This window comes from Pan paniscus, chromosome 22 (assembly GCF_029289425.2).
Source record: "Pan paniscus chromosome 22, NHGRI_mPanPan1-v2.0_pri, whole genome shotgun sequence".
Classification (NCBI taxonomy): Eukaryota; Metazoa; Chordata; class Mammalia; order Primates; family Hominidae; genus Pan; species Pan paniscus.
Genome location: NC_073271.2, coordinates 14282888 through 14307155, shown reverse-complemented (window position 1 = coordinate 14307155; position 24268 = coordinate 14282888). Strand labels below are relative to the sequence as shown.

At 36.2% G+C, this 24268-nt stretch overlaps 1 protein-coding gene across 3 annotated transcripts in view; it reads left to right on the top strand.

Annotated features, from left to right (window-relative positions):
- The window catches only part of C22H21orf91 (chromosome 22 C21orf91 homolog), a 30396-nt gene extending 7006 nt beyond the window's left edge, over positions 1-23390 (top strand). For 2 of the 3 annotated variants that reach the window (XM_034948172.3, XM_008972553.5), the window contains exons 3-5: positions 15228-15764; positions 17076-17138; positions 18774-23390. In XM_034948172.3, coding sequence (XP_034804063.1) covers positions 15228-15764; positions 17076-17138; positions 18774-18940 — 767 coding nt within the window. In that variant the 3' untranslated portion in view covers positions 18941-23390. The remainder of the gene's footprint in view (positions 1-15227; positions 15765-17075; positions 17139-18773) is intronic. The other variant, XM_034948173.3, reaches the window with a different exon arrangement.
- The last annotated feature ends 878 nt before the right edge of the window (positions 23391-24268 follow it).

Here is a 24268-nt window from a genome sequence, read left to right as displayed (position 1 = left end):
TGTTTCCAAAACATGAACTTTGAGGGACACATTCACACCATAGCAACTTGAAAATAAAGGCTCAAGGTTATTTTTTTTTTCTTAACTTCCTTTTAATATCACTTAGTTTGAACACTTTAAAAATGGCTCTGGTAGTAATACTTTATTTGAACAGGAGTAGGGATGGGTGAGAGTAAAAGTAGGCTTAATTGGTGATAAGTTTAAATAATAGAATATTTTTAAAGAAAAAATCATTGAAACTAGGCTAACAATATCTGGTAAAGACTTGTGATTTAACTAACAACCCATATATGAGGAGCCGGTTTCCAGACTTTTATCCCTGTCCTATTGATGGTAGCCTCATTTTTTTTTCCTCCTGCCTAACTTTATTAGGGTGTCTAGGGTGCGTTTAAAATTTAGATCACACATAAATTTTGGTTGTGAGGATATTTCCTCTGCAACAGAGGAGTATATATGTTCATAATGATGATCTTGAGTGCTTTTTAAGTCATTGATAAAAATATGTTCTTTTAAATCAGTGATTTAAAGTTGAAAACAAGCAGAGTATATAACCCAGAATATCCTATTAATAAGAATATCATAATTATAAATTAAAATGATTTATTAGAATACATAGAAATGACTTTCTGTTTCAGAGTCATAGTTCATTTATCCCAATAGTCTAACAGAGATGAAAAGAAATGTTTTATGAGATATATGAAAACAGCTTAAATCTAGATTGAAAGTCTCTACTACTTGGATCAAAAATATTCTCAAAGATACAGTTTTTATGTTGAAATAACTTACAGTAACTGTTACTGGAAAACTGATAAAGAGACATCACCTCTCCAGAAACGATTATTTGCCTTTATGAAGTATAATAGACACTAAAAGTGTAATTTTTCTTATTACGTGTAAATAATAATGGCCTGTGAAGAAAGAAGACAAAGATAGATTTATCTCTACTTTAGAGGAAGTGAAGTGTCACCCTCTAGTTGGAAGAAACTAGTCCACCTTATGCTCAGTAAATATTTAGGGAATTTATACTTTTAGGTAAGTCTCTTATCTAAATAATAGTTGGATATTATTTACCAGGTATTGTACACTTTACATACAGTTTTTAATTTTATTCTTAATACAACTATATGAAGTAGGTTCTGTGTTATCCCAGTTTGATGAATAAGGAAAGTGAATAGAGAGGCTGGGTAACTATTCCAAAAATCACAAAGGTTAGAGACCAAGGGTCTCTGATTCCAAAATGTCCAGGTGCCTAAATTTATGCTTCCAAAGAAAATGACATGGACTCTTAGGAATTTAGGAGCTATTAAGTAACTTTTAGGCAAGATTGGAAATGAATTACACAAATGTGAATATTCAAGCAAGGACTAAAGTTTCGGTCCTAAGACATGCTTAATTTTTAAATAATTTCTACTCATGATATGTAATGAATACACATTCTGTGGAATAGCCAAAAATACTCATTTCTGATGACCTAAGAGAGTGGAGTGATGCAATTTCCATATAGATTGTAATCTAAACAAACAATAATATGCCAACATAATATAGTTTTGAGAAATTTTTATTGGATTGGTGTTAATCAGAGAGATGGGAGGAACTAGGAAGAAAAAGGACACACACAAGACAGTCTTGTTGCTGGTCCTTACCCAGAAGAACCATGCAGATGTCAGCTGGTAATGAAACAGTGATTCTAACACTGCTCTCTGTTCTTCCACCATCCAAGTAAGGCAGACTAGCATATTTATCCTAATTAGCCTTTCTTTCAAGAGAGAGAACAGGATTATGGGTGAGTGGAAGCAGACAGTGTGAGCACAGGTGAAGATGTCGGCACCAATCCTGAAATTGCATAGCAGCTCCCTTTTGGTTATCAGCCTCAATAGCTGATGCTGGGACAAACTGAGAGAAAAGAAAGTGTTCATTAATGTTGAACTTCCTAGTTTCTGAATTTTAGAAGATAATGAGCATTAAACTATGTCAATAGAACATTTTAGAAATATTTAGAACATATTTAGAAATACTGTTCCTCTGTTTACAGTTCAAAATTAAAACTTAAGAAAAAATTTTCAATGTTTATTACCGAATATAAATTAAAAACTATAATTATATTTGTATAGCACTTAGAGGTTGGAAGGTGATTTTGCTGTAACATTTAATCACCATATTATGGGAAATGAGCATTAAATGTGAATTTTAAATAAGGCAAGACATGAAAAATGTATGAGTGATTGAAATCAAAGTAGCTAAGTAAAGTTGCAGAGTTATCAAAATGTTAACAGTTCTGGTTGGAGTGAATTTACATTATTCTAATTCAATTTGTCATACCATCTGTTAGGAATTTGATAAGGAGAATAAACCCATTAAACTCTGAGCTTTGGATTTATCGTTTTAACAAGGGGACAGTGTCTGCTCTTTATAAATAATTTTCAATTAATGTATCTTATTTCTGGTAGCTCTTTGCTGTTACTGTCTGAGTTGCACAACAGTAAGGCAAAATAATGATTTGTGTGTACCCATAAATCTGAATCTCAAAATGAAAGCACTGTGGTTGATTTCACCATAATTTTAAACATATTCCTTCAATAAATACTAACTGAGCAACTACTAAGTGTCAGAAATTCTCTAGTAGCTAGAGATAATGGAGTTAGCAAAAATAAACAAATCCCTAACATCATGAGGCTTACATGAGAGGAGGAAAAAGACAATAGAATAAATAAATTATATAGCATATTGGAATGTAATACAGGATTATTTGCCACTATGAAGTATAATAGACACTAAAAGCACCTTCCAGTTTCTGAAGTGCTATACAAATATACTTAATGACATTTTTAATATCGTCCTAAACGTATACTGGTGGAATAATATCTACCATGAACTTAATGAATGATAATTGCTACTCTGTTTTGAAAATTAGAGCCCATACATTGAGGAAATCTGGTTGTGTTGTTTGGGAGGAGTGTTTCAAGATTAACATGGAATACTCCTTCATTCATACTTCTATACTGCTATCTTCAAATATTAAAGAGGATCTTCAGTATCTTTAAGTATTTTAGACAGTAGAAAATACTTTAAAGTTTTTATATTACTGTTTACTCTGAGGACATTTCTTTTACTTAATATCCTTCATAATTTTGACCATGTTAATTTGGCTGAACAAATTATTTTCCATTTATCCTGATAAATCAACATTTTCATTATTGTATTAGTTCTCACACTGCTATAAAGAACTACCTGAGACTGGGTGATTTATGAAGAAAGAGGTTTAATCTTCTCACAGCTCTGCAGGCTGTACAGGAAGCGTGGCTGGGGAGGCCGCAGAAAACTTAACAATTATACCAGAAGGTGAAGGAATGTCTTAATGGCCAAAGAAGGAGGAAGAGAGAGAGAAAAAGAAGGTGCTACATACTTTTAAACAACCATATCTTTTGAGAAGTCACTATCATGAGAACTGCAAGGGAGATGTCCGCCCCCGTGATCTAATCACCTCCCACCAAGCCCCTCCTCCAATATTGGGGATTACAATTTAACCTGAGATTTGGGTGGAGACACAAATCCAAACCATATCATTCTGTCCCTGGCCCTTCCCAAATCTCATGTCCTCCTCACATTGCAAAATACAATCACCCTTATGAACAGTCCCTCATAGACTTAATTCATTTTAGCATTAACTTAAAAGTCCACAGTCCAAAGTCTCATCTGAGACAAAGCAAGTCCTTTCTGTCTGTAAGCCTCTAAAAAGCAAGTTAGTTACTTCCAAGATACAGTGAGGTTACATCACAAACTGGGGTTATGTGCCTGCAGCTTTTCCAGGTGCACAGTGAAAGCTGTCAGTGAATCTAGCATTCTGGAGTCTGGAGGACGGTGACCCTCTTCCCACAGCTCCACTAGGCAGTGCCACAATGGGGACTCTTTGTGGGGGCTCCAACCCCACATTTTCCATCTGCACTGCCTTAGTAGATGTTCTCCATGAGGGCTCCACCCCTGCAGCAGACTTCTGCCTGGACATCCAGGCATTTCCATACATCCTCTGAAATCTAGGTAGAGGCTCCCAAGCCTCAACTCTTGCCCTCTGCACACCTGCCGGGTTAACACCACGTGGAAGCCCCCAAGGCTTACAGCTTGCACTCTCTGGAGCAGAGGCCTGAGACACATCCTGGGCCCTTTTAGCCATGGCTGGAGCTGAAGTGGCTGGGACATGAGCAGTGTCTCAAGGTTGTGCAGGGCAGCAGGGCCCTGGGCCCAGGCCATGAAACCATTCTTTCCTGCTAGGCCTCTGGGCCTGTGATGGGAAGGGCTGCAACAAAGGTCTCTGAAATGCCTTCAAGGCATTTTCCCCATTGTCTTGGCTATTTAGCTCCTCTTTACTGCAGGTGGCTTGAATTCCTCCCCAGAAAATGAGCTTTTCTTTTCTACCACATGGTCAGGCTGCAAATTTTCTGAAGTCTTATACCCTTTTAAATATAAGTTCCAGTTTCAGATCATCTCTTTGTTCACATATATGACCATACTCTGTTGGAAGCAGCCAGGCCACATCTTGAACACTTTACTGCTTAGAAATTTCTTCCACCAGATAGCCTAAATCATCACTCTCAAGTTCAAAGGTCCACAGATCCCTTGACTGGGGTATAATGCCACCAGTCTCTTTGGTAAAGCATAGCAAGAGTGACCTTTACCCCAGTTCCCAATAAATTTATCATCTCCATCTGAGACTACCTACTACTGGACTTCATTGTCCATATCACTGTCAGCATTTTAGGCACAACAATTTAACAAGTGTCTAGGAAGTTCTGAAGTTTCCCTTATCATCCTATCTTCTTCTGAGCCCTCCAAACTGTTCCAACCTCTGCGCATTATCCTGTTCCAAAGTCGATTCCACATTTTCAGGTATCTTTATAGCAATGCCCCATTCCCAGTACCGATTTTCTGTATTGGTTCTTGCATTGCTATAAAGAACTACCTGAGATTGGGTCACAGTTCCACAGGCTGTATAGGAAGCATAGCTGGGGAGGCCTCAGAAAACTTACAATCATGACAAAAGGTGAAGGGGGAGCAGGCACATCTTACATGGCTGGAGAAGGAGGAAGAGAGAAGGGGGAGGTGTTACACACTTTTAAACAACCAGATTTTGTGAGATTCACTATCATGAAAACAGCAAGGGGGGAAGTTTGCTCCCATGATCCAGTTACCTCCTACCAGCGCCCTCCTCCAACATTGCGTATTACATTTTGACATGATACTTGGGTGGGAACACAAATCGAAACCATATCAATTTTATTTCTACTACACAGTAGAATAAATACAGTATAGATAAAATATAATTCCTACATATTAGAAAGTTCTCCAGAAAAGTCAGTTTTAGATTACCAGGTTATTTATTAACAAAGTGTATTGGATAAATATCAGTCATAGATATTCTGGGAAATCTCAATTCTCAGTTGAGAGTGAATATAGACCAATTTAATTTCTTTCACACTTCTTACAGCCTCTGTCTTTTCTACCTCCCACTCTTTTTTTTTTTTTTTGGGATGGAGCCTCGCTTTGTTGCCCAGGCTGGAGTGTAGTGACAGGATCTTGACTCACTGCAACCTCTGCCTCCCAGGTTCAAGTGATTCTTCTGCCTCAGCCTCCCGAGTAGCTGGGATTACAGGTACCTGCCACCATGCCCAGCTAATTTTTGTATTTTTAGTAGAGATGAGATTTCACCATGTTGGCCAGGCTGAACTCAAACTCCTGACCTCAGGGTGATCCACCTGCCTTGGCCTCCCAAAGTGTTGGGATTACAGGCATGAGCCACTGTGCCCAGCCTCCCCCTCTTAATTCATCTATTTACCCTCTCCTCCATTTTTTTTTACTAACTCATCAGCTTGGCAACCTACAGTTATTTTCTGTGTAACCTGGCAGATTGGCCAAAAGAATGATTAGCATATCAGAAATGTTCATGTCTCCCATTTTAAAAGAAAAAGTCAAGGAAAAAAACTTTTCCCTTTTCTCCTTAAGCCATAGTTCTTTAAAGAGCAGTTCATTTAGGGTCTCTTATTTCTCCTCCCAGCTATTCTTCGTGCCCTCTAATTTGCCACCCTCTTTTGCTCTCACCAGCGATCACCTAGCTATCTAGGCAGTAAACAGGTTCGTGTTATGGTAATTTTCAAAGTCTGATGTCTTGTTTGTAAGAAAATAGATCACTTTCTCAGTCAGAACTTAAGTTGAGCAGGCGGCAGTTGAGGAGATGAAAGGCAAAGAGACAGAGTTATCACATTTCTTGCTTTCAAACCCTAAATTTGCTTTGTCATAATAGTGTGCCCTCATTCATCTGCTTATTATTATGAAGGCATTTTTAAGGCTATCTTTTGTTTAAGTAACATCTTTTTAACCTTGTCTATCATTAGGAAACTTTGTTGTGTTTTTGTTTTGCTGTAAATGGGTGTCTCCATATGCCCCATGTAAGTGGATATTTAAAACTAGTAATTCAATTACAGTTAATTTGAATAGCTTTTTAGATGTCTTATGACAATTTTATGCAGAAAAATTTTTTTAGAATAAATGTCAGTACATTCACTTAAATCCTTTAGGGGAATATGGAACAAGTAGAGGGTTACTTGGGTCCATTGGATTATTGGCTTAAAATTTTTTGTAACATAATGTTAATTAAACCTTATAGTCCAAATTTGATTTACTTTACCAGAAAAACAAATTTACCTTTCTATATCGTACTGTTGTGAGTGTAATATCCCATATTAATATATCAGTACACTAGCCGGGTGTGGTGGCTCACGCCTGTAATCCCAGCACTTTGGGAGGCCGAGGTGAGTGGGTCACCTGATATCAGGAGTTTGAGACCAGCTTGGCCAACATCGTGAAACCCTGTCTTTACTAAAAATACAAAAACTACCCAGGTGTGGTGGTAGGCGCCTGTAATCCTGGCTACCCGGGAGGCTGAGGCAGGAGAATCGCTTGAACCTGGGAGGCAGAGGTTGCAGTGAGCCAAGATTGCACCATTGTACTCCAGCCTGGGTGACAAAAGCAAAACTCCATCTAAAATCAATCAGTCAATCATTACGGTTTTAAAAGAAATGGTGATAGCTTCTATCCATGTTCTCTTTCCAAGTACCCTTTTGCTTAGTTACCTATGGACAAGCTGCCTTGTCCAATTCAGTAGCCTAGCCACATTGAATTCATTTAAATTAAAATTAAAACTTTAGTTCTTCAGTCAGACTAGCTACATTTCAGATGCTAAATAGCCATTTGTGGCTACTGGCTACCTTATTGCATAGCTCAGTTATACATACAACTTGTCCATCATCACAGAAAGTTCTGTTGGGCGTTGCTGTTAAAAAACAGGTAGCTACATTAAGGAGTAGAATTGAGTTTGGATTAGTTTTGTGCCTTTTTAGTAATAAACAGTTGTTATGTAGGTGTGTTTCCCCAACTTTCCAACTGTTAGAATGAAAAAGTAGAATTCACTGAGAGAGGTTTTATTTTTGACAAGTCATTTGCAATGTATACATCTATCAATAAAAGATCTCAGTTCTGCTCTGGCCTCCTAGGTTGAGGGTGAGGTTTATCATTGTCTCTCTGAACTCTTAGCTCATTGAAATTTTCCTTTACAATTCATTTATTAGATTAAGCTGCTTTGATTAACTGTTTTAATCCTTAGCACACACAGGAACTTTAAAATGGCATGCACATCTCTAAGCTGAAATCTGCCATCTAAAGGCCACCTGTTGATAAATCTTTCTTTAGGGCAGTAATTCTCAAAATGTGGGGAAGCAAGTTTCTGAACCCATCTGTATGTTGGCTTCATGTGGTTGCCAATATTCTATCTGCTACCAAGGCAGAGATAAGCAGTTACCTTTTACTTTTAAACGGTATGTTGGGTACTTGAATATGGCAGACTATTTAGTCATTTAAGTGGCTCCTGATTTAGCTAAAGGCATGAGGGTGAGGAAATGAGGTACTCTTTATCACAGTACTTTCTAAGACACCTAGGACAACTGATAAAAATTTTAAGAGGCAGAAGCCTGTCCTTTTGTGGGAAGTAGATACTCCAACTATTCATCCTTGCCTTCCCACTTTTAGTCTAATCTTCTGCCTTGGTCACATGACAGGATAGACAAACTGAGCATCCTCCCACTCAGTGGCAGTGCTTGGCAATAGATAATAATGGTAATAACTTCTTGAATTATGGCTTGGCTACTGCTTGCTCATCAAATGCATGGTAGTCTAGTCGAATTGAGCACAAAATCATCACTGGGGCAAGTAGTATTTACACTGCAGCAATCCAGCCTAGTCTCAGTACAGTACAGGTGACTGGACATGGATTTGGAGCCTGCAGGGTCACAGGTACAAGTGCTTTCATTAAGGAAATAATAAGAACTATTTGGAATTGAAGAGCACATACCCAGTTCAGCAGCCAGTTCCTGTCAGATCCTCTCATTTTGTTTTTAATTTTTCTCTTTAAAATATTTGTGGGCTAAACAAAACTTACCTGTAGTATGGATCCAGCTTTCAGTCCGTGGGAGTGCCACTTCTACCCACAGGGCTTTTCCTTTATTCCTTTTATCAGGAATGGTTGTCTGCGCCTCAAAAACAAGTAACATTTTAATCCATTGTCTTTCCTAATAACATGGAATTTGGCTACCCTCCCATTTTTACAGTGAACACTTGCTTGAAGCACAAGATTACTGTTTCTTAATATGGACAACACATACATATTCAAGTACCTGTACCCCGTTTCTTAGCATCAAAGATAAGATCATCACAAAAAGAAAAACACCTTTACTCTTGGAAAATTACTTAGGCTGTGCCAAATGTGAGCCTCCATAAAAAACTTTTTTTTCTTTTTTTTAAGACACAGGGTCTCACTCTGTTGCCCAGGCTAGATAGAGTGTAGAGGCGCAGTCGTGGCTCATCGCAGCCTGTGCCTCTCTGGCCCAAGCGATCCTCCCACCTAAGTAGCTGGGACTACAGGTGCATGCACCATGCTGGGCTAATTTTTGTATTTTTTCTAGAGACCAGGTTTCACAATGTTGCCCAGACGACTCTCAAATTCCTGGGGTCAGGCAGTCCACCTGGCTTGGCCTCCCAAAGTGCTGGGATTATAGGCATGAGCCACCACACCTGGCCAAAAAATATTTTGAAGCAATACTGCATGTATTGTTGCACAAATACATTTATCATGTTTTAAGGCACTGTGCTTAAAATTTTTTCACAGCATGTTAACAACTGGACACTTAATTTTTTTGCCTTATTTAAACATCAAGAAAGAACACATAAACCCACCATTTAGCAAACCCATACTCCCAGTTCCCTAATTCTGCTCTAAGTTTGAGGTAAAAGTTGGAGTGCTTGCTTTTTTAGTGCTTTCCAATCTCCTACTGATGTGATAATGCATATTACAACTTCACATCCACTGATGGTTGTATTATGTTTGCTCTCCTTGTGGAGCACCAAGTTATGTAAAGCCAGTCCTTTGGTTGGGAAATGGAATATGTAATCCAATTCAACATGTAGTCTAATTGACCACAAAAAGTGTGAGGGAGTCAGATGACATGATTCAAGAATGTGTGAAGTATAAAAGCATTCAGCATCAGTGTAGACAGCTGAGAGACAGTGCTATTTGACAGGACCAGCTGGTGAATCATCAGGAAAAGATTGCCTAGCTTATTTATTACTACCAATTTATAAATCAAGTCTTCTTCAAGAGGCTAGGGGTAAAAGCAGAGGATCATGGGACATGTGGTAGAACTTTAAGCATTTTGATATTCGTGGGGTTTTTTAGTGCCATTTGGAGTATTATTTTTGTTACGAAAAAAATTGTTCCTACAATTGGCGAATTAAATACAATCTAATCATTCTTTTAAAAGGGTAACAGTGGGCCAGGCACAGTGGCTCACGCCACTGTGATCCCAGGATTACACGCCACATGTAATCCCAGCACTTTGCTAGGCTGAGGCAGGTGGGTCACCTGAGGTGGGGAGTTTGAGACCAGCCTGGCTGACATGGTGAAACTCCATCTCTACTAAAAACACAAAAATTAACCACATGTGGTGGTGCGTGCCTATAGTCCCAGCTACTTGGGGGGCTGGGGTATGATGATAGCTTGAACCCAGGAGGCAGAGGTTGCAGTGAGCTGAGATTGTACCACTGCACTTCAGCCCGGGCAACAAGGCGAGACTCCGTCTCAAAAAAATAAGAGTAATGATGGCAACTAGAGCTAAACATCTAAACATTTGAGTAGTCTTTGCACTTTTAGGATGGATTTAACCAAGTTTTCTTAAAGCAATTTATTTTAAAGAGGAACTTAAAGGATAGAGATGGGGATAGCATGCCAGATGGGTTAGAGGGAGGGTCAAAGTACAGAATAATAGTATAAAAACTCAGATAAAATGGGAAAAGATAAAAGAAAAATAAAATTATTGAATAGGAACAGCTCTTTAAAATACTACTATTCATACAGAAATACAGCCTATATACATTTCTAAATAGCCTCTAGTGAGAAGAAACCCTTTTTTTTTTTTAATACTTTAAGTTCTGGGATACACATGCAGAACATGCAGGTTTGTTACATAGGTATACACATGCCGTGGTGGTTTGCTGCACCTATCAACCCGTCACCTACATTAGGTATTTCTCCTAATGTTATCCCTCCCCTAGCCCCCCACCCCCAACAGGCCCCAGTTTGTGATGTTTCTAGCCCCCTACTTCCTGACAGGCCCCAGTGTGTTATGTTCCTTTCCATGTGTCCATGTGTTCTCATTGTTCAACTCCCACTTATGAATAAGAACATACGGGCCGGGCACGGTGGCTCAAGCCTGTAATCCCAGCACTTTAGGAGGCCGAGGCGGGCGGATCACAAGGTCAGGAGATCAAGACCATCCTGGCTAACATGGTGAAACCCCGTCTCTACTAAAAATACAAAAACTTAGCCGGGCGTGGTGGCAGGCACCTGTAGTCCCAGCTACTCGGGAGGCTGAGGCAGGAGAATGACATGAACCTGGGAGGCGGAGCTTGCAGTAAGCCGAGATCACACCACTGCACTCCAGCCTGGGTGACAGAGCGAGACTCCGTCTATAAAAAAAAAAAAAAAAGAACATACGGTGTTTGGTTTTCTGTTCCTGTGTTAGACATGAACTCATCCTTTTTTATGGCTGCATAATATTCCATGGTGTATATGTGCCACATTTTCTTTATCCAGTCAATCTTTCATGGGCATTTGTGTTGGTTCCATGTCTTTGCTATTGTGACTAGTGCTGCAGTAAACATACATATGCATGTATCTTTAGACTAGAATGATTTTTAATCCTTTGGGTATATACCCAGTAATGAGATTGCTGGGTCAAATGGTATTTCTGGTTCTAGATCCTTGAGGAATCACAACACTGTCTTCCACAATGGTTAAAGTAATTTACAATCCCACCAACAGTGTAAAAGCATTCCTATTTCTCCACATCCTCTCCAGCATCTGTTAAGAAACCCATACTTTAAAAAAAAATAAGATTAAGACTTTTGGTTGCCAATTAAGGTCTTGGTTCTCTAATAATGACTTTATGATTTTAAAAAAAGTGACATGGATATCTTTGAAGTATCTTAAAGATGTTTTTATAATAGGAAGTCAATTACGTTGGCCTTCAAAACTTTTATTAGCAAGCAAGTTGTAGTACAATCTTGGTTGGACTGGTTTGGAAATTATTATAACTCAGCTCCTCAAAAGTATCAACTGATTGTGTTGCATTTAGATTTATTCCCTTTCAAAAGCTGCTTAGGAAACAAATGAGTGCTCAGAGCTGTTTACACTTGTAAATGCATTTAAAATTGATAAGTCAGTTGGGAAACTCACTGGGATCTCTTGAAATAGCAATGGTTGTTTCTGCTATAATAATTTGAACTGATGAGGTAGAAACAACAAATCACTTCAAGAGTTTATAAAATGATATGTGTATTACTGATGCAAATTAAGTGAGCTACTCACATTATTTTCTAGATTAAAAAGTAATTTTTTTCAAGTATATGAAGTAGTCAGTGTTTTATAGAAGTTTTTGTTTCCTATGCTACTGCCGCACAGGATATTTTAAAATATGTTTATAAAACAAATGTTTCTAATTGAACTTTAAAACTTAGTCAGGTTTTTAAATTTTAGTATGACTGATGTAACTAAAGAAATTAGAGGTATATATCTAGATGAATGAGCTACAGTTAACATAAAACCATCTTCTTGTATATTTTCTGTATGTAAATTTCTATTTAAAAATATATATTTGAGTAGAAATTCATTATTTTCTTTGACAGATTGAATGATGCCACAGGAATGCCATTTCTGTATCAGTGCCACTGATATGTTCTTTAGACTAATAGCCCATTAGACTAAATATAGGAGTAACTTCACTGAAAGACGCCTTTAATTACCCGCTGAGTAGCCTGGCAGAACTGCAAATTCTAGTTCCCTTGCTAGGAGGGACCTTGCAAGGGACCTTGAGTGATAATTGATTTGTTTTTGGTGTTTTAAAATATATTTTTAATTTTCTTTTATGCATTTAACTACTTTTGAGTACCCACTATGTGCCCGGCATTTTGACACTGAGAATATATGAGTAAGATAGACATGGTCCATATTTTTCACAGAACCTACATTTTGTCAGGAGATACAGGCCACGAAAGAGGCAATTGTAAAATCTAGTGTGATAAACTAACCCAGATGTTTGGGTTAGACAAGGCTTCTTAGGGGAAATGAGAACTAGACAGGAGGTGATGATGATCATGACCCACATTTGTAGTGGGAGTGGTGCTTGAGTGAAGCAGAAGGATTTCAGATGTTGTAGGTGCTAGATTTTATGGGGGAGAAATCTGTTAAGACGGTCAGCAAAACCTCTGGGATTGCGGGGAGTGAAGAGCTTTCAAGGAGGACACCCAGGTTTCTTCCTTGAGCAGTTAGTTGGTGATGCCAGACTCAGTAAGGGGATCAGTTTTGGAGTTGTGTGGTGAGAGAGAGAAAGGAGTTAAGTGTTCAGTGAGGTGAGTTCGAGGAGCCAATAGTTACATCTAAGTGGAAATTATATGAATCATTAAGAAGAAACAGTAGATAAACATTACAAGTCCTCATTATTCTTCAAATAGATATCTATTATATTGACCTGTTGTTGAAGCTCTAGAGTACATCAGAAAATTAGTTATTTAATGTACTTTTTTATCGGAGTTTCTGTATAAATACTAAAAAACCCACAAAATTTAACAATAAATATTAATTACTTTCCATAGCCTAGTTCACAACCTTTTTTATATGCTAAAGAATTTCATTGCTACATAGAGCTGAGGCAGTGCACTGAGAATGAGACCATTTACAGTTTTGAGGGATTAGCTAACCATCTGTTGGCAACAAGACCTAAAAGAGTTTGCAGAGGGTAGGGGAGCTCTTTAATAAATGTTTCAGTTAGTAATAGGCAAGCTTCAGGTTCTCTCTGCATACCAGTGTTTCCCAGAAAACTAAGCATTGGAATCAGATAGCAGAATGGAACCATTTTTCCTTTGGTGTATAACTTGTGATAACTACTGTTTTGTCTTATTATCTAAAATGCGTAATAATAAAACTTAATAAAGCAGAGCTTGTGAGCTTCCTTTTTATGTCAGTTTCCCATTTTTAAAGATGTATACTCTATTATCAAATAAAGCTTTGAGATTTATAATTTACATATTCTAATGTTGCTGGAAATTTGACCTAATCAGATAATAACTGGTAGAAATGTATACGTGCTCACAATTGCAGTACAAGGAGCAAAGTGATAAATAAGATATATATTAAATTGTTTAACTTTCCAGCAATTTTTGTACTCATTGGAAAAAACAAGGCTCAGATATTTGAGTTTACCTCATGAGAGCAGTTGTTTACATGTGCTTATAATATTAATGTTTTAGAGGTGTGTTCACATAGCTTACAGTAACTGTTGAGGGAACTGATAACCAATTTAACACTTGGTTTTGACAGTCTCATCAAGTCCCACCATTGGCTGATATTATATATATTTTTAAAAACATTAATATTCACAAGTATGCTAATACTTTATTTCATACCATTAAAGTACAAATGCTTCATTATCTTTCTTTTAGCCAGACTTTGGAGTTCAAATAAAATAACTATGAGTTCAATTTCCAAAGGAAAGGAGGAATTACAAAATGTATTTTTTTCTGATGAATCAGCTAAAACTTTTTTTTAAACTAGTTCCTGAGTGGCTCTCCGCTTACTCCATTTGAAAAGCTAAGCAGATTTAAACTGGTTAATTCTGGCAGACATAAATTTTCAGGTCCACATTCCTAATTCACCTTCAGTATAAAAGTAGCGCTGTTTAATAACATGGCTTGAACTTATAAAAATGTGTGAATATATTCTGTATTTTGAAATGTATTAGATATTTAAAAATGTTTTATATTTTTATAATTTTTATATTTTTAAAAAACAATTGAGGTAGCATACTTATACTCTACTAAGTTGAGAGATATAAAAGTAATATTTCTGTTATTTATGGTATATAATGAACATTTGTGAGTTGAGGAATTACTGGCTGTTGGATCTTGGCAGATTGAATTTACTGCTGTATGGAAAATGATTGAGTATAATGCATTTCTTCTAGAAAATAAAATTATCTTGATAAGGTTTTAGTAACTATAAAATGGAAATGTGAAAAATGTTAGATGCTTTGATTTTCTTAAAAAATAAATCTAAATAGTTTATTGAATTTTTGACTTTTATTTGCATTTTTCTGGTTCCGGTTTTTTTTTTTTTCAATAAACATAATTTAAGAACATGATTTACTGTGTTTTAGGGAGGAAAACTTGTTCAGTATTTCTGTTATTGAACCTCATAATATTATAGATATTTTTGCAAGTGTGTACTTCAGAAGGTTTCATGAGGAAAGCACTATAATGTAAAGGCCAAGAATCTGTAAAGGTAAATTGCTGGGTTCAGTAGTATTTTTTTATATTGTGCAGTAACATCTCTAGACTAGGATTAAAATTGAATAATTAAGTTCTTAGATTTTGCTATCCATAAGAATTTAATATTACTGAATATTGAAGCAGAAATTATTAGGCCACATTGTATATTAATACTAATATTCTTTAGCATTTTTCCTCTAATTCACAGACTATCAGGGACTCTGATTTTACTAAGATTTGTATGTTCTTAAAGTGACTTATAGAAAACAAAATTTCTCAAGTCTTTTGTTTCTCTTTTTTTTCCATAGGGGTACCAAAGTCTGATCTCTTGCACACCAAATCATTAAGGGGCCATAAAGACTGCTTTGAAAAATACCATTTAATTGCAAACCAGGGTTGTCCTCGATCTAAGCTTTCAAAAAGTACTTATGAAGAAGTTAAAACCATTTTGAGTAAGAAGATAAACTGGATTGTGCAGTATGCACAAAATAAGGATCTGGATTCAGATTCTGAATGTTCTAAAAACCCCCAGCATCATCTGTTTAATTTCAGGCATAAGCCAGAAGAAAAATTACTCCCACAGTTTGACTCCCAAGTACCAAAATATTCTGCAAAATGGATAGATGGAAGTGCAGGTGGCATCTCTAACTGTACACAAAGAATTTTGGAGCAGAGGGAAAATACAGACTTTGGACTTTCTATGTTACAAGATTCAGGTGCCACTTTATGTCGTAACAGTGTATTGTGGCCTCATAGTCACAACCAGGCACAGAAAAAAGAAGAGACAATCTCTAGTCCAGAGGCTAATGTCCAGACCCAGCATCCACATTACAGCAGAGAGGAATGTAAGTAAAATGGGGAGAAAAGTAAAAGTTTGGTGGTTTGGGATTTTTGTACATTTGTATAGATGTGTAATGGGTCAAGAATTTTGCTGTGGAATCATAGATTTGGGAAACATTGTATTTAACAGGTTCACCTTAGCAAAAATGAGACATCTTAAAATTTTTCATTCACTGGGATTCTGTCTTCTAAGCATTGAAGTTAAGCAATTTCCATGTTTGTTTTGCCATTTAAAATGATTACCCTAAATGGAATCAACAAACTGTGAATTGGAACATCTAGGACTCGTATAGTTTAGAAGTACAGCTTCGTCTGTTGGCTAATACACATTGTCATGTTGCTGATCCCTGTAAGACTAATTGACTGCTGGTGGCATTTCAGAAGCAAAAATGTGACATTTTACTAAAGGCCAAAGGTAATGTGTGCACTTATTGTAAAGTTAGAAAGGGTGACTCATTCTCTCTACATCTATTTCTACAAAAATTTACAGAAGCTGAGGTGATTTTAATTGTCTTGAAATCATGTTTTCAGAGCCAGAAGGGACCTCTGCTATCTTGTTATATAACTTCTTGATTCTAAATGTGAATTATTTAAGATTCTATATCTAGACAGACAAATTTATTTTTCAAACTGCAGGTAATAAACTGTCTAATGCTTAATCAAAATAAGCTTAATGGGTAGTGACTAACACTTTTTAAAAACTGAAACTGAATAGGAGATACCAGAATTCATTGGACCTACTACTATTTTTTGGTGAAACTTTTATTTCATTGGAGGGTGGTGATGTACTGGGAGTGATAAAAAATATGTTTCTGGCCAGGCACAGTGGCTCACACCTATAATCCCAGCACTTTGGGAGGCCAAGGTGGGAGGATCACTGGAGCCCAGGAGTTCAAGACCAGCCTAGACAACACAGGGAGACCCCATCTCTACAAAAAATAAAAAAATTAGGTGTGGTGGCACACGCCTATGGTTCCAGCTCCTAGGGAGGCTGAGGTGGGAGGAATCACTTGAGCCCAGGAGGTTGAGGCAACAGTGAGCCATTGATTGCACCACTGCACTGCCACCTGGGTGACAAAGTGAGACCCTGTCTCAAAAAAGAATAAAAATAAAATTTTCTTACCATGGGTTGTGGTCAGGGTTTGAAAACTTCTACTCCACACTTAAGAGCGTTAATGGTTGAATACTGGAGTACTGCTGAATGTTGTGTTGGCAGTTAAGTGCTGATTTTTAAAAATAGGATATTGTGTTGGTGATGTAAGCAGCATGTTTTCCTAGGTTGTTGTGGTAATAGTGAATACATTTTCATGTTTCAGTGAATTCGATGACTCTTGGTGAGGTAGAGCAACTGAATGCAAAGCTCCTACAGCAAATCCAGGGTAAGAATCACTGTCAGTGCTTTTTTGTGTGTGAAAAATTTTGACATAGAAAATCATCTATGATAGGACACCATTGGCTTTATCTACATTTAAATTTGGAAATGAGATATTCAAACCTGTTAGAGTTTCCAGAGCAAAAAGAATAAGAAAGAAACAACTTTCAATTGCAGAGGAAATACATTTTTCCTTTTTTTTTTTTTTTGCGACAGAATCTTGCTTTATCACCCTAGCTGCAGTGCAGTGGTGATCCTCCCGAGTAGCTGGGACTTACTGTCATGGTGCGCCATTACACCCAGCTAATTTTCTATTTTTTATAGGGAGAGGGTTTCATCATGTTGCCCAGGCTGATCTCGAGCTCCTGGGCTCAAACAGTCCTCCTGCCTCAACCTCCCAAAGAGCTGGCATTACAGGTGTGAGCCACTGCGCCCAGCCACATTTTTCTTTTCTAAGTGAAAATGGAAACTACCACCTCTTACTAACATTTTATTGACTACCCACTATTGCACCAGGCACTATGTGGGAGTCCTCCCAAACAGTTCTTTAAGGCATGTGATATTAGTCTTTTTTGTTAAATTATAAACAATTTCAAACATATATAAAAGTAGTGAGACTAGTATAGTGAACCCTTTAAGCCATTTTCACCAGCTTCAACTGTTAGCAAAGGCATAGTAATCAGCATCTCTACTTGCATCCATTCCCATTGCACTACCAGTAGCATGGATTATTTTCAAACAAATCCTAGCTAACACACTGTTTTTTGTCCATAAATAGTTTAGGATTTCCTCTAAAAGAGATAACTTTTTAAAAAACAGTCACAGTCTCATTATCACACCATTTAAAGTTAATAATTCCTTAACATCATCAAGTATAATGCTAACACTAACAATTAATGTTCAGATTCCCCAGTTGTCTCCTTTTCAATTTATTTCCTTTTAGATGAGAAAATTGTACTTCAGAGATGTTAAGTTGCTTACAGAGATCATGCATCCAATCAGTAGCAGATCAAGGATTTAAACTCCAAAGCTTAACCACACAGCCTCTCAGAATAATAAAAATAATCACAATAATAGTTGTAGTAGAAATTTATGAGTACTTTACAAATATGATCTCATTTAATTTTTACAGGAGCCTGGTGAAGTGCTTACTATCATTATTAATGTTACACAGAAAAGGAAATTGAAACCAAAAGTTGCTTGCCTGAGGCACGTAAGAGTAGGAACAAGGATTCAAAACTCTTAGTAGTCTGATTCCAAAGCCTCTTAGAGGGGGTTCCAGACCTGAATACTAACAGGCACTTCTTGTCCATAAATCACATTATGTACTAATTGAATCTGTTTATAGATTCTAATTGAGAAAAGTAGCTCAGCTACAGTAGCAACCACCATTTTTGCTGTGTATCTCTGTAGTCACTTGATGGAGAAGAGCCAAATTCCATTTGGCTATGTAAAGTATACAGATGCCTAGGATGATCAGAACTGATATGCTTTGTAGAGAACAGAACTGTTTCCTTGGTATCAAATCAGTTTCATTGTGACACTTTGCCCAATGCATAGATTTCAGTTAGAGTTCTTGAAATATAAATCATAGCACCGGCTTTCTGCATACTAAAAATGAAAGTTTTTAAATCTTTTACAGAAGTTTTTGAAGAGTTAACACACCAAGTGCAAGAAAAAGATTCTTTGGCCTCACAGCTCCATGTCCGCCACGTTGCCATCGAACAGCTTCTGAAGAACTGTTCTAAGTTACCATGTCTGCAAGTAGGGCGAACAGGAATGAAGTCGCACCTACCCATAAACAACTGACCTAAACAGACTTAACTTCGTATGCCCTGCCCTTTATTGGTCTCCCAGACATGCAAACTTTGAAGAAGTTTGAAGAAAGTTGTGGTCCGTTTTTTTATGGTCATTAAATTTGCCAAACATAAGGCAGTATTTAACATCTTTGCCAAATAAAGCAGATCATTATACTCTAGTCTTCTAGGGCTAATCATTTTGGCTCATTTGGGGACTCCTTTTTCCCAGAATTACTAAACAAATTTTATCACATGTGACTACTTAAATATACTGTTACAGTGTCATTTTATTAAACATTTTAATGTAATTCACCTGTCAAAACAACAGATTAACTCCTTAGTATAAACTACTAGAGATAATTTTTAAGAGGGAAATGGAATTCATATCACCTCTTATTTATTATGAGCAATATTTTAATATAAAAATTTTATATGTAAAAATGCTATTTTAGGTACTTTGCCATTCTCTTTATAAATGTGTATTTGAGTGGTTCTGTATATTTATTTACATTATCATGTGTGAATATGTTCACCCATATTTCAGGTCACTGCATTTTATTCTCTTAATACAATGTTTTCACAACGGTTACCTTGCTTTCCAAAGATAAATATATTTTGGATTAGAAATCTGAGTTGTTTTAATTTCTAATACCTCTTATAAAAGAAGAATTAATAACTTTTTAAAGCAGTATTCAGGTAAATACAATACATTATTTTGTTTTCTAACAAAAGCAGTTCTTAGTTCAGGAAGAAAAGACTAATCTGGCTTCTATGTCAATTTGTCTCCATAGAAATGAAAGCCTCCTCTTGCTTCTTTCATTATTAGCTTCACACCAATGACTGTGATGCATTAGAATTTGGACAGAGTAAGTCAAGCCTCACTTCCAATTCAAATGTAATGTCTATCTTCAAATTGAGTGTGCTGTGAAATTGTTCTGTCTTTGAAAAAAAAAAAGTAAGATTATTTTGTGTGCCACTTTGGGTAAAGTTTCAAGAATACTTAAACTGTCCAAATTGTATTATCACCATCATTGAACTTAGTGCTCAAAGAAAGCATTGTGAGGTATTTTTCTAAACTTTAGACTCTATAGAGAAATATAGGATTGCTCTACAGAAGAAAAGCAAAACTCGTAATTAAAAAAAAATAAACCTATGTATTAAGAGAATGTTCTCGTAAGTTGCCTATGATGCTTCCAAAGAGTTTTTATCTAACAGATTGTCCCAAACAGCTAGATAAATTTTAATAATGTATTACAGTAAAGGCTATAACCAATGCAGAATTAAAATGGGCTCTAAATTCTGTTTTTAACTCATGTTTAGAATGTACTTATGAGGTAGATCCTTGCTTGAAAGTATCTGCTGAAAAGCCCAGTAACGTGGCAGCTTCGTGCATAAAGATATAAATGACATTTGCCTTAAATTTGGCAGCCTACCCTGGCTTGGGTCAGATTTTGTTGTTGAACACAAGAAAGTATTTAAGCAAAGAAACACTTCAGTTTAATTGAAAACAACTTTTTGTAATGCCGACGTGTTAAATTGGCCTGAGGGTATTAATTGATATCTGTTGATTTTGTTTTTCTTTGAAGTCTAACATTACTTTTTGGAGGGAATTTTTGAAAGATGCTTTTGATTTCTCTCAATTCTTTAAGTCATGCAAAATGAATTTAAAATCCAGGGAGTATGGATGCATTGCCTTAGTTTTGATGAGCTTTAAATTAAATGTGTGCAATATCAAAATATTCAAAGTTACAAGCTGGGTAAATACATTTCCTGATTAATATCTTAGTGCTTAATTGTTCCCACATTTTCAAATTTGACTTTACTCTTTTTTGGCGTAATTCAGTAAGATTGTTACCAGCCAGTGTGTTTGCACACATTTGGGTTTGTGTTTAGATGAGTTAGGGACAGTCATAAAAGTTGGGGATGTGTTGCATTTGATATCAGTAGTAGCATATTTCCAGAATATGAGCCATAAGTTGCAGTCCTGAATACAACAGTGTTATCCAAAGAAAGGAGTTTTCTGACAAATATACATAGCTTTACTAATGAGTACGGAACAAGTGGATGAACGTGTGCATGTGCTAAGGTCTTAAGTGGGACTCTGATTTATTCCATTTAGATATTTCTACTTAAGCTCTAAAAAGGAGAGGTGCTCTTAAAAAAAACTTTGTGGTGCTGGTACTCACACTACTTTATTTGGATGAGTTCCTAGTAAAAAAACTTTTTGTTGAAGTATTTTGCACAGCAGTTTATCCAAATGTTTGGTAAACTTCTAATTTAGTCCTGTGTTAGTTTTCTTAATCAAATATGCAATTACTGTGTATGCAAATATAAGTATCAGGTACAGAGTTGAGTTCTAACAAGAGAACATGAAATATCACAAATATTGTTTTCCACACTTGGCTATTCTCTACAGTTGTTAGTAATTTTTGAGAATGTTTTGAAGCATATCTCATGTACTACTGTTTAAAAAGTGGCAAAACAGACTGCCAGTCATCCATTACTAAATTTTCAGAGCTTATATGATTAAGGGGAGTGAGATAAGACAAATCTTTTTCACGTTCAGTTTTATAATTTGACACGTTAAATTGAGTTTTAAAAATTAGAAAAGTGTTTTTGACCACACAGGTTGTTCTCTTTAAAGTTCAGCCTTATAATGAAGCTAAAAATCAATTATGTTTTACTTTGAGATTATCATCTTATCCTTTCATCCTCATATTAATATCTAAATTAGTCTTTTTTAAAAGGCATGCCCTTGAGACTCCAGTAATAGATGATTCAGGCAGCAGCATAGTGTTTTGTTGTGTCGTTGACTATGCACAATGGTGGAGCAAAGACACGTTCTTAGTTTTTCAAAACACATGTTCATTTTACCACAAAGTGCCCATTTTTATATACATTTAAGGATTATTTTTTCAATGTCAAGTTCATGTTAGTGATTTCAGAAATATAGTCAAAATATATAGTCAAATATATCTTGACAGGCATCTTGAGATTTGGTTTTTCATTTTACTATATTCTTTATGACTGAAAATGTTTTGTGTTTTCCTTATGTTTATATATTTTTTACCTTAGTGTTTACACTGGTAAGGCTTGTTAGTCCATTTTTGTAGTTTTTTTAAAGTAAGCTTTTAGATCTATTTGTGTTTTAATGTTTCCCAGTTTGGGTTTTGTTTTGTTTTGGAAGAATCTGCTTTCATTATTAAATTATAAAATGTAAATGCTCTAAAGTAGGAATTTTTAAAGAGTAAATTATTTGTGTAGCTTATTAGGAGGTTCAGGTTAGTGACCATAAAGTGGGTTACTTGTACATGAAAATTTGAAATGGTACCATGTAAAATTCTTCTATTGTCACTTTTTCTGATGTATGCCAGTTCATTTACTGACAAATGTTGTTACTAAGTGCTTATTAAGAAGTGTAATACGCTATAAAAAAGTTAATACTTTTTGTTCAGATGTAAGGCAAAGATAATTGATGCCGTTTCAGTGTATGATTGTATTTTTAACTTTTACGTTGGTGGGAGTAACTATTTGAGGAAATTTGTGGTGAAAATTAGTAAGAGAGAAAACCCCCAACAGTTTATTCTTACCAAGTAAGGTTTTGTGGTCATGGGGCAGGGAAGAGTTTATTTACCAGAATACTAGAGCCCTCACACAAAATAAAGGTAACTTGGCGGAGGGCTATAATGCTTGCATCTCAGGATGTTCATTTCACTTCATCCTTTCATAATTGCCGTGATTATGGTGCAGTCTAACCTATTAAGCAACTTCTGGCTATGGTAACATTGATATGAACCATATTATATCAAGTCTCCAAAACATCTAGTTTGTTAACATACACTTTCCCTGTTGTTTTTAGTTTGAGTCCACATTACTAATACATTTTAATAATATTTAATTATTTCACAATTTTAAGTTTACCAAAGTAAACAAAAATTCATGAAGATGAGTATTGCCCTCTCCCAAAAAAGGTTTAAAGATTAGTTGAACTTCCCTCAACTACACCTAAAGCAAAGGGGAATTTTAGTAAGTGTGCGTACCTTGTTTCTTTCAGACGCATCTAGAATGTTTTTCTTTCACCGTACCTCCAAAAGAGGCAATTTAGAAAGTATTAAGTAGTGACTTTTGTTCAGTTCCATTTTGTGTGTGTGTGTGTGTGTGTGTGTGTTAACCTTGCTTTAAAACAGTAGCATATACTATGGTCATTGAACTTAATCTCTCTGGTGTTAGAAATTTACTTTACAAAATTGTGTTAAGACTTTTGGAAAAAGAAAATGAAACTGCTGTGGTAAAAACCAAGTTTGTTTCAAAAAAGTATTTAGGCAATTATTTGGCTGTTATATTTTCTTTGAAAACTGCAATAATTTATATATTTGTATTGCTCTGCTTGGGAACTGTATATATGCTTGTCTACTATTTTTAATTTTACAACAATAAAATAAGTATTTTGTTATCTGCTAGCTTGAGTGGATACTTTGAAAAGTAGCTATATTTTTTTAAATAGTGGGTCTATATGGTTTTGCTTTGCAGGTTTAGGGAGTCTATAAATGATCTTATCTGACAATTTCTTGTAATAATCTTACCTTATCTCTGATACTTAATATTCTCTGTTTCCCAACAATACAGAAGCAGGAAATAAGTTGCCTGTGACTTACTAGATGTGTATGCAATTTTTTTTAATTGGGGTGTAATTTATATACAGTAAGCACAAACATTTTACTGTATTGTTTGAATTTTAACAAATGTATGCAACTGTAGAGCCATCACTCCCTTTGGTTCCCTTCACAGTCACTTCACTTTTTATTTCCCTTCCACTGATTGTTCTGATCCTTTTTTTTTTGAGATGGAGTCTCACTCTTGTTGTCCAGGCTGGAGTGCAGTGGCACGATTTCAACTCACTGCAACCTCCACCTCCAGGTTCAAGCGATTCTCCTGCCTCATCCTCCTGAGTAGCTAGGATTACAGGTGCACACCACCATGCCCGGCTAATTTTTGCATTTTTACTAGAGACGGGGTTTTGCCTTGTTGCCCAGGCTGGTCTTGAACTCCTGACCTCAGGTGATCTGCCCGCCTCAGCCTCCCAAAGTGCTCGGATTACAGGTGTGAGCCACTGCACCTGGCCTGATTGTTCTGATCTTTATTACTGTACTTTGCATTTGCCTGCATTAAAAACTTTACATAAATGTAGTGATACAGCATATGCTCATTTGCTCCAGGCTTTTTTCATTCCACTGGATGTTCTTAAAATTCATCCATGTTAGCTCAAAGATCAGTAATAGTTCATAGTTCATTTCCTTTTTTTTTTCTTTTTTTGGCTGAGTAGTGCTCCTTTGTATGA